Source organism: Rhinolophus sinicus, chromosome 1 (genome assembly GCF_057876585.1).
Source record: "Rhinolophus sinicus isolate RSI-liver-muscle chromosome 1, RSI-T2T, whole genome shotgun sequence".
Classification (NCBI taxonomy): Eukaryota; Metazoa; Chordata; class Mammalia; order Chiroptera; family Rhinolophidae; genus Rhinolophus; species Rhinolophus sinicus.
In genome coordinates, this window is record NC_142501.1 from 134,954,557 (window position 1) to 134,966,646 (window position 12,090).

General features: G+C 39.9%; 1 protein-coding gene across 12 annotated transcripts in view; it reads right to left on the reverse strand.

The window, feature by feature from the left end:
• CWH43 (cell wall biogenesis 43 C-terminal homolog) overlaps positions 1 to 12,090 on the reverse strand; it is a 106,070-nt gene that overhangs the window by 29,581 nt on the left and 64,399 nt on the right. For all 12 annotated transcript variants that reach the window (XM_088789770.1, XM_088789769.1, XM_088789768.1 and 9 more), the window contains 2 exons: positions 9,676 to 9,764; positions 1,400 to 1,657 (listed from right to left, as the gene is read on the reverse strand). In XM_088789770.1, the coding sequence (XP_088645896.1) occupies positions 1,400 to 1,657; positions 9,676 to 9,764 (347 nt within the window). The remainder of the gene's footprint in view (positions 1 to 1,399; positions 1,658 to 9,675; positions 9,765 to 12,090) is intronic.

The following is a 12,090-nucleotide window of genomic DNA, read 5'->3' on the forward strand; positions in this document are numbered from 1 at the left end:
GAGTACACACACCTGAAAGAAACCAGAAGACATACAAGGTTTGCAAAGCCAAGATTATCGCAGAGGAAATGCAGCAACGGATTTCTTTAATTAGATGAGAGCTTGGGTACTTGCCAGAAATATCAAGTTCTCCAAAGTTATTTTAAATATTTCAGGCAATTTAAAAATGTATCTTCCAAATCAGCCTGTCCTGACAGATGTCTAGGTCATGGAGTAGAATGGGGTCAGAAGTAGGTCATATGAAAATGTACAGAGTAGTTAGATGTATACCCAGGGCACAAGGGGGGACGGTAAAGAATCTCAAGAAGCGTAGACTTCTGCACAGCACTCACCCCAGCTGTAATTCCCTAAGTATTTGTCTAATTTTATATATGATGTTCCCCCTACTACACTGAAGCCTCAGAAGGGGAAGAACACTACGTCTCTTACATCTTCAGCCCCGGGCACTGTGCCTGGAACACAGGAGGAGGGCAATAATTTTTTTAATGAATAAATGAACAAATGGAAAAATGAACGTGTGCACAAACAAGAACTAAATCTCCTCACATGTATTGGCTCCTCATCTTTCAGAGATTTTTATCCTGGAAGCATCTGACATATTTTACTTAAATGAGAATGATAGGCAACATTTGATTTTATATGCTTAGTATATACATCTGTAATTTCATTATTGCCAGAAGATAATTTTTTAAGTATTAAACTGAGATGAGTTTAGGAAATTTTAATTTTTGTGCATAAGTTCATAACCAGTGAAATGGAAAATGTATTTATTCTATGATTTGGGAACATATCGTTCACACTAAGATTTATATATGCAAAAATATTTTATTGGTAAAATATGGTAATAAAAATTCAGAACCAAAACAACAGTCGCAATTCCTGTATGTATGTACAAGCCTATCAGTGAAGTAGTAACATGAACTGTCATGACCGTAACTTTTCCCAGCATATCCTATAATACAAATGTTACCCAGTATCTCTTTTACACTTTATTATTAATTAAACTTGATTTTCCCCAACTGAGTCCCTTTTTTTTTTTTTAAGGAGGGCACAGGTCACAGTCGCCCATGCAGGGATCGAACCGGCAACCATTGGTATTATTAGCACCACACACTCTAACCAAGTGAGCTAACCAGCTACCACCCCCCAACTAAGTCTCTTAAAAGGCCTTTGTAGTAATAAATAATACTGAAACTCACTGATGAATTAAGAAATTTGTTTTTAAGTAGCAATACACACATTCTTCCTATTTTTTTAAATCAAGTGACTATTTTAATGAGAAAGGCAAGATCATCCTACTTATTTCCACCAGTCAATGTAAAGTGCTAAATCCTAGGCAGTCCTGAAGGGTATTTTCTAGTCGTTATTACTTTAATCCAGACCTTGCAAATGTACGCACCCAAAAGCACATCAGATCTTTCTCTAGCGTAGACACCTCCTGGGACAAATTTAAAAGCTGTGCACCATGCACAGAAAAATATATCTAGAAGATAAAATATCATGGCAGTGGTCATGGTCTTCCCAGGACTTGACCCTGAGCTAATAAGATGTCCCAGCACTAGAGGCCACATGGACGCTGTGAAGAGGGCGAGTACACAGCCAGAAACAGCGGCTGCCCACGTAGGCAGGTAAAGGAGACCTGCAGCTGAAGCTGCTCCTGTTTGTGAGAGAGAAAAAGAAAAAGAATCAGACAGGAAAGCAGTAACAGTCTCTTCCATTTTCTCAAAAAAAGGGAGGGGGGAGAATAAGCTTAAACGATGACCAACATGAAGCCATCTAGAGCCAGAAGGGACCTCAGGGACATGCAAGTCCAATCTCCACACTAATGAGAAGCTGAAGTCTAGCAAGGTTAATGTGACTTGCTAAAGGTCACACAGCTAGTTACTTGCACAACTGGAGGTGCAATGTGGGTCTAGTAAATTTCAGTCCAGTGCTATTTATTCAGGAATGGTGGTGGGGAGGGAAGAAGCCATTTTTAGGGTATTTGTGTCAAGATCTTAAGAACACTAAAAACTGAAAAAACTGAACTTACCTGTAATATGAAAAACATGTCCATTTAATTTAACCAGCCAGAAGCAAGACATTAGAAAACATGTAGAATCTGTGTGGTTTCTAGAATGTTTTTGTTAGGGAACATTCTAAAGGAATTTCCATCCATTTAAATGCTGCCCCTTGTCCGACAATAAGTAAGGTATCTTTCCCAACCACACAGCCCTAAAAGATGTGACTGAGGTCGTATCGTAGACACTCTGCTTTAGCAATTCTGCAGTTACTTCAGTCCTTATCCAACAGCCTAGAAGGTTTGGGGGCTGTGCAATCTGCCTGGTCCACGGCAGGCACTTGTTTGCTAATTTGTTGAACCAATCCTGAGGGAAAAATTGGGAATTTTTCCCAATTCCTGTGAAATCAGCTTTGAGAAAGTCCATCAGGGTATTACAGCACCCCCTTTTAGAGCCATCAATATGATACTTTTCCATAGAACATGATATTTTCTGCACATTTCAATCAATGTAGTATAATTGGAACCCACCCTAGGAAAGTGTCTACAGCAGACACCTCAATATATAAGCAATCATTTTCCTGTTGCTTGGGGCAGAACTCCAGCAACGCGGGGAGGGGAACAGCAAGCAGCTCCAGCTCATGGCTTCTTAGAGCCCATGGCTTCAGCCATCAGAAAGTTCCACCTGCACCATCACAGGACAATGCCATATGACCATCTATTCCTCCCCACTTCCAAAGACTGTAACTTACCACAGCTACATCATACTCAATGGGAAAAGCTAAAACCATTCCCCTTAAGATCAAGAACAATGCAAGGTTGCCCACTATCTCCACTTCTATTCAACATAGTGCTGGAAGTTCTAGCCACAGCAATCAGACAAGAAAAAGAAATAAAAGGCATCCAAATCAGTAAGGAGGAAGTAAAACTGTCATTATATGCAGATGATATGATACTATATATAGAGAACCCTAAAGACTCCACCAAGAAACTATTAGAGCTGATAGATGAATTTAGTAAAGTAGCAGGCTATAAAATTAATATTCAGAAATCAGTTGCATTTGTATATACCCATAATAAAACATCAGAAGGAGAAATTTAAAAAAGCAATCCCATTTACAATTGCTCCAAAGACTATAAAATACCTGGGAGTAAATTTAACCAAAGAAGTAAAAGATCTGTACTCAGAAAATTATAAGACACTGAAGAAAGAAATGAAAGAAGATACAAATGGATGGAAACACACACCATGTTCATGGATAGTAAGAATTAATATGGTTAAAATGTCCATACTGCCTAAGGCAATATACATATTCAACGCAATTCCTATCAAACTACCAATGACGTTTTTCACAGAAATAGAACATGTAATCCTAAAATTTATATGGGACCATAAAAGACCCCGGATAGCCTCAGCAATCTTGAGAAATAAGAACAAAGTGGGAGGTATAACGATACCGGACATCAAATTATACTACAAGGCTACAGTAATCAAAACAGCATGGTACTGGCATAAAAACAGACACATAGATCAATGGAACAGAATAGAGAGTCCAGAAATAAATCCATGCCTATATGGCCATTTAATCTATGACAATGGAAGCAAGAATGTACGGTGGGGTAAAGACAGTCTATTCAATAAACGGTGCTGGGAAACCTGGACAGACACATGCAAAAAAATGAAGCTGGACCACCTCCTTACACCACATACAAAAAGAAATTCAAAATGGCTTAAAGACTTAAATGTAACATCTAAAACCCTAAAATTCCTAGAAGAAAATATAGGAAGAAACTTCACAGACGTTACCCGGAGTAAGATTTTTACTGATATATCCCCTCGCGCGAGGGAAGTAAGAGAAAAAATAAACATGTGGGATTACATCAAACTAAAAAATTTTTTCACAGCAAAGGAAACCATCAATAAAACAAAAAGGGATCCTACTGAATGGGAAAAGATATTTGCCAATGATATATCTGATAAGGGGTTAGTATCACAAATTTATTAAAAAACTCACTCAACTCAACTCCAAAAAAACAAACAACCCAATTAAAAAATGGGCAGAGGACATGAAGAGACATTTTTCTAAAAAGGACGTACAGATGGCAAACAGACATATGAAGAAATGCTCAACCTCACTAACCATCAGAGAAATGCAAATAAAAACCACAATGAGATACCACCTCACCCCAGTCAAAATGGCTATCATCAATAAATCAACAAACAACAAGTGCTGGCGCGGATGTGGAGAAAAGGGAACCCTTGTGCACTGTTGGTGGGATTGCAGATTGGTGCAGCCACTATGGAAAACAGTATGGAGGTATCTCAAAAATCTGAAAATGGAACTACCTTATGATCCAGCAATTCTACTCCTAGGTATCTATCCGGAGAAATCCGAAACTCCAATTCAAAAATCTTTATGCACTCCTATGTTTATTGCAGCACTATACACAATAGCCAAGACATGGAAACAACTGAAATGCCCTTCGGTAGATGACTGGATTAAGAAACTGTGGCACATTTCTACAATGGAGTATTACGCAGCCATAAAGAAGAAAGAAATCTTACCATTTGCAACAACATGGATGGACCTAGAGAACGTTATGTTAAGTGAAATAAGTCAGACAGAGAAAGACAAATACCATATGATTTCACTTATATGCGGAATCTAAAGAAAAGAATAAGTGAATGAACTAATGAGAAACAGTTTTGGAGACATAGAGGAAAAACTGAGGGTTGTTAGATGGGTGGGGGGGGATAAGGGGGAAGGTGAGGGGAGTAGAAAACAGTTGGTGACCACAAGATGGCCACAGGATTTTGAAAATTAATTTGGGGAACGTAATCAATAATGTCATAAAGATTTTGTAGGGTATCCAATGGACACATGTCCCATTTGGGAGACAGTGGAAATGTAATGGTTCTGTGCGATGTCAGAGGGATAGTGGATGGGGGGAGGGGGATTCACACAGTGTGAGGGATATAAATGATAAACGTCTAAGTATTACTTTGTCTTGTGCACCTGAAATTAATTTTTAAAAAAAGAGCGAGCGAGAGAGAGAGAGAGAGAGAGAGAGAGAGAGAGAGAGAGAGAGAGAAAGAAAAACCGTAACTCAGAGAAACATGAGAACCAGGTTCCAGGTCCTTTTACAATTCACATAGTTTAACCCCACAGTGAGACCTTCAAACACTTAGATCTGACATGGTTATTTTAATAACAGAAAAAAATTTGTTTTCATTTTGAAATAAAAAAATGTAATGCCTATTCACTGTAAAAATTTTAAAAATACAGAACTCTAAAGAAGCAATTAAGGATCGCCTAAGACCTAAAATGACCATAGCCGAATGTAGACTGGTGCAGCCGCTAGGGAAAGCAGTGTGGAGGTTCCTCAAAAAATTACAAATAGAATTACCATATGACCCAGCAATCCCTCTCCCCGGTGTCTACCAAAAAAATCTGAAAACATTTATCCATAAAGACACGTGTGCTCCAATGTTCATTGCAGCTTTATTTACGGTGGCCAAGACATGGAAACAACCAAAATGTCCTTTGATAGATGAATGGATAAAGAAGTTGTGGTATATATACACAATGGAATACTATTCGGCGGTAAGAAAAGATGATATAGGACCATTTGTGACCACATGGATGGATCTTGAGAATATAATGCTAAGCGAAATAAGTCAGACAGGAAAAGCAGAGAACCATATGGTTTCACTGATATGTTGTTATATAAACCAAAAACAACAAAAGAACAAGACAAACAAATGAGAAACAAAAACTCATAGACACAGACAATAGTTGAGTGGTTACCAGAGGGTAAGGGGGAAAGGTAAGATGAGGGTAAAGGGGATCAAATATATGGTGATGGTAGGAGAACTGACTCTGGGTGATGAACACACAATGGGATTTATAGATGATGTAATACAGAATCGTACACCTGAAATCTATGTAACTTTACTAACAATTGTCACCCCAATAAACTTTAATTTAAAAAAAAAATGGGGCCGGCCCGGTGGCTCAGGCGGTTGGAGCTCCATACTCCTAACTCCGAAGGCTGCCGGTTCGATTCCCACATGGGCCAGTGGGCTCTCAAACACAAGGTTGCCGGTTCAACACCTGGAGTCCCGCAAGGGATGGTGAGCAGCGCCCCCTGCAACTACGATTGAACACGGCACCTTGAGCTGAGCTGCCGTTGAGCTCCCAGATGGCTCAGTTGGTTGGAGTGACTCCTCTCAACCACAAGGTTGTCAGTTCGACTCCCGCAAGGGATGGTGGGCTGCTCCCCCTGCAAAGCAACGGCAACTGGACCTGGAGCTGAGCTGCGCCCTCCACAACTAAGATTGAAAAGACAACAACTTGACTTGGGGGAAAAAATAAAAAAGCATAGCCAATACTCCGATGTAGTTCTTCTCAATCTTTTTCTATGTCTATATAGAAGTATTTTTACACAAATGAAATCATACCATATATTGAGGATTATATTCTGCTTCTTATGTGACATTATATCAAGAACATTTTCTCATGCTTTAATTTATTTCCTAAAAAACATTTATGTACATATACTATTTCACTGGATAAATACACCACAATATAAGCAATCATTTTCCTATTGTTGGCCATGTATGAAGCTTCTGACACCATGAAGAACATCTTTCTTTGCCAATTAATCTCTTACTACATCTCTGATTATGCCTTAAAATAGATTCTTAGAAGTATAATGACTATGTCAAGAGGTAAAAGCATTTTAAAGAATAATTACCTATATAGCCGGTTGCTTTCCTGAAAGCTTATACCAGTCTTCATTTCCTCCAGAAACCTTGCCAAAAGTCTCACCTTTTGAGCCCTGCCCAAATTATTTTTTCTAAATTTTTTTGCCAAATTAATGATGAAAATAGTATCAAATTCTGAATTACATTTGTTTATTAGTGAGATTGAATTTTTCCTGTTTACTAGCTTACAATAACTACTTTTTATAGAATGAATTCTGATTTGATATTCTAACCTAAAGACATTAGAATGACTGATTGCTTCTGTCTTACTACAGAGAATTATCTAGAGGGAAAGAAAACATCTCTTAAAATTTCCCTTGACTGTTATTGCTTTTATTTTTTAGTTTCTATTTTGACATAGGCTATGTATTTTTAAATCCACTAAATTTGTATTTTTAAACAGTTTATAAGTCCAAAATTCGAAACATAAAAAAGAGTCCCTCTAACTATTGTCACCTACTAGTTCCTCTTAATGAAGGCAACCAATGTCAGCATTTTCTGCATTCTTCCAGAGACAGCCTATGCATAGAAATATATATGTATGCACATTTTTCTTTTTGTACACCAATGCTGGCACATGACACACACTCTTAGTCACTTTGCTTTTTTCACTTAACTACACACCTTAACTGTTTTTTGTTTGAGACTGAGTCCTTCCAAATAATTTCCTCCAAATCTTTACAACATCTAAGACACCAAATAGAATTAACAATAAATGAACATCCCAATAATATTTATAGTGCCTAACATGTTCATTTTCAATAGATGAAATTTTGCATACAATAAAATTGTAGGCACACTGTATAGTACACTGGGATCCTATGAATTTGTTTAGTACATCAATATCTTTTTAAAAATAGAACTTTGATTTTACTAATTGCCATCAAGATTTAAAGTTCTTTGAACTTATGAAATTTGGTCTTTGCCATAATTAATTTCATGCTGAGACCCAGTTGGGATTTCAAACTTTATCTGTACAATGAAAAAAATACGATTTCTTTTTTTACACTCTGCTTTATGATGTAGTTCCCAGGGATGAATCACATGAAAAGTGGGTACCATCTCCAGATAATTAAGTGTGAGCTCCAACTTATTTCAGGTGAGCAGGCGATCAGAGTAGGAGATGAAACTCCTGAATTATGGCCCTGCTTTTCTGTCTACTGCAATAGCCTATTAGAAGCCTTCCATCTGCTTGCCCTTAGGGTCCTTTAAACTACTATTTAATACTCTAGAGCAGGGGTGTCCAAACTGCGGCCCGTGGGCCGACTGCGGCCCGCAATCCATTTTTAATTGGCCTGCAGCAAATTCCAAAAATATATTTAGTTACTTAAATAAACCAGGTGAGGCAATACGTACTTCACCTTGAGTGAGTGGCCCGGCTGTTTGTGTATTTTACCGCATATGGCCCTTGGTGAAAAACGTTGAAAAAAGTTTGGACACCCCTGCTCTAGAGAGACTGCAAACTTAGATTAGGTGTGACTCTCAAGGGAATGACCTTACTTATCTAGGGAAATGAGCTTAAGCATAACATTGTAAATTCACAGCTTTTCTGTTCTTTAACAGTTGATGTGTCTGTGGACCTCAGTTCTACCATGTTTGAAGCCATAAGCATATTGCTTATATTCCACGAGAAAAGGCATGATATAAATGCTGAACAAACTTTCAATGTATTTCATGTTCCTTTCCCAGTTGCATAGAGATTAAGAAGCTATAGGTATATGCTCATTGCAAACTCAGCATTCACAAAAGTATCCGGTCCTTTTCTTGAGGAATCTCATGAGGCACCTCTCTGATGAGAAGAAAGGTTACTCCAAAATTCACACGAACTTCCACAGACCCCATAGGGGATGCCTACCAGGAAAGACACAAGCAAGTGAAAACAGCTCACCAGGACTGCAACAGTCCACTGAGCCAGCTCCAGGAGGATGAGGACCTGGTCATCCTCATTAACTGAGCAACCGATTTGGATTCCACGTACATCTCCATGCAAGGGTGAGGGTGAGAGAGCGTATGGAAATTTACTTATTATGTTATTCAACCCCTATTACTGATACACCATCTTACAAATCCACACAGCATCTAAGGCAACACTCTGCCTACCCTGCTTAACTGGTATGTATAAGGACATCGCTCTGCACAGAAATCAAATATAGTATTCGCTCTGTCACAGAGTTGGAGCAGGGGAGGGGGCGCGGTATTTAATACTAAAACTGACTCGAACCATTTCTGCCTCTTAAGGGGAAGGGAGAAGAGTGACAATTCAGTCATAGGAAAGCAGGTAGATTGCTCCTGAAGCATGACAGACTTCACCAATATTCTGTGAGCCTAACGGGTGCGACTGGGAAGAGTCAGACTGAATAAGCCAACGTGGACCCCAAAGCTGGGTAGCGGGGTGAGGAACTAAACTGCTACACATCGAAGAGAAAGGGAAATTGAGCTTCATTATGGAGTCCCAAAGGAGGACATTCCCGAAAACCAGAGAAGGAAGGAATCTTGGAGGGGGGAGGAGTAAGGAATCTTGGGGGGGGGGGGGGCAATATGGCTACATACAACCCTCCATCTCCTCCGACCTTCAGTAGTAAATGTGAAGGCACCGGACACACATGCCTTGTAAAAGTCATTTGGGAGATGGAGGAGACTGTCAGCAGAGTCGAGGCAAAATGACAGGAGGAGCTACAGGAGGAAAGGGGAAATGAAATAGGAGGAAGCAGGAACCTGGAGCCAGCGGTCATTGGTAATCATGGTGACATCGGGGCCACAGGGGTTGCAGCTGGTTATAATAGCCCATTTGGCAACAGCACACATTTGTATGGCTGGGCATCTACTTCTAGTCCAGGGGCACATGCTTGCAAGCAAATTGGACAACCAAGCTGAACAACTGACATATGTGCAGATAAACTCTACATACCTGTAACCCACCAGATTAAACTGGTACTTGGAAACCATGTACATGTTGGAAGCATCAATCCACTCACCAAACTCAGCAGGACTGCACCTCTGTAAAAAAAAAAGACATGCTGTAAAAACATCTGACATTAATCATATTTCACTGTCCCATATATAAAAAAAGAAAAATATCTCCTATCTCTAGGTACACCCAAGAGATAATAAGTATGAAACAACCAATGAAATAACGAGAGCCCATTGGGATCCAATATCATACACATTCAGAACACTGAAGGGAAAACAACTCTGACTTGAATGCTATCTGCAGTCTTTCATGCTTAAGGGAAACAGAGTGAGCTTCCTCAGACTGTTATATTATAGTCATACCCACCATGCGACACATTTTAAATGGCTCTGCCAAAGACAAAAAGAAAAAAATCACTGGGAATAGTTTCTATTAAGTTCGCCTCTTTTCTTTCTTTTCTCTACCTCAATACTGCTTTTATCTACAGTCTCTGCCTTTCTGGGACCCGTGTCAGTTTGATAAGTAATTGATAGCTGTGTGTTTTAAAACAACCATGCATTATTTCATTCTTTTGCTCCTTTGGCAAAAACTTGTAGGAGGAAGAAAAAAAGAATTTAACTAAATTTTAGGTGGGAAATCCAGCAGCAACCATAGCTAGGACATGGCACGCAATTAAGTAGCTGAATATAAATTAAGCTTAAAAACATAGCATTTACTATGCAGCAGGCAAGGTTTAAGGAACCGGCCTGAGATCACACACAGTAGCACCCACAGGACTGAGAATCTCACAAAGGCCCTTCGACTGTGGAGTAAGGCTCCCAGCTGCTATCCTGCCTACTCCCTCCTCCTAAGGTTAAGGGTCATCCTGGGTCCACAGAAGACCAGGTGTGACAAAAGGCCATGGAGCACACTGTTAATCTTTTTCTATCCCTAATTCAACAACAAATGTTTATGAGGACCTATTACGTGCCAGGCTCTGTTCTAGGAGTTTGGGACACAGTAGTGAACAAATATCCCTTTCCTCCATAGGGCTCATGTTCCAGTGGGGGGAGGAGGACAAACAATAAACACAATTCACAAATAATACAGGCTATCAGAAGGTGGAACATGCTACAGAAGAGTAAGAGGAACAGGGTTGGGAGTGCTGAGGTGCGGAGACTGATGGGAGACTGGAACATGTGACTATGACACAGTTGGTCCTGTGCCCTCATTCTCCCATTGTCTACAGTCTGCACTGATTCTTCCATTTCCCAAAGTCCCTCCAGCACCCTCTGAGCCCCTCTCACCTCTTTCTCCCATCTCTCACTTCTTTATCCCATCAAAACTTATCTACAACCCATTCCCTTAAGTAGAATCTAGTGAATTTTAGACAGCAATTCCTGCTATGACAGACATGGATGATGATGATCTAATGCAATATTTCTCAAACAGGTTTCTGAGAAACACCAGCTTTATGACATGTTCACAGGTGTTCTAAAAAAGGAATTCCATGTTCCAATAAGTTTAAGAAACTTCCAAGAGTCTAATAAGCTAAAGCGCATTGTGAATCACCAAGAAAGGACTATGAAATGCACTATTTCCTAAACCTATTCGGTCTAAAATACTTTTTTTTTTTTCCTCTCAGAGTACCTATTAACGTCTCAAGAAATCAGTGTTCCACAGAAAACAGTTTGGGAATGCTGATCTCATGAGTTGCATCTCCATCTTCAATGTCTCGCTCCGACATAATTATAAAATGTCTGAAAAGAAAACTCTGATTTTACACTGAGAAAACAAGGCCAGGGATACAATGTGACTGGTCCAAAGTTAGACAGTGAATGACTGCTGCCAACCAGGACTCCAGCCTGGCCTTGGGTTCCTGGTCCAGTTCTCCTTTTGCTCTTCCACTCAACTTATGCTTGTTTTCACAGGGAAGTTTGGAATGAAGCTTTAAAACATAAGAATAAACTCCTTGGAACAACCAAGATGGTGCAGTAGGTAAATGCTGTGCTTACCTTCTTTCACAACCACATCAAAATTACAACTAATCTACAAAACAACCATTATTGAGAATCGCCTAAGGACATGCAGAAGAAGCCACCTCCAGACTGGTAAGAAGGTCAGAGACGCAGAATGGGCTGGTCCCACACCCACGTGTGACCTTTAAAGATCGGGAGGGCTATTTTGGCTTTGGGTGTCCCCCCTCATCCCCTAGAGGAGTGAGAGATCCCAGTCCCACCCCAGTCCAGGGTTCCAGTGCCGGGGAGAGAAGTCCTCATAAATTTTGGTTGTGAAAATCAGCGGAGATTGTGACTGAGTGAGACTGAGTATGGCTGCATTCACAGGCGCCCCTCTTAAAGGGACTGAACGAACTTACCCACTAATGGAATCATTCGCTCTGAGCTCCAGTGCTTGGGCAGCAGCTGGAAAGGT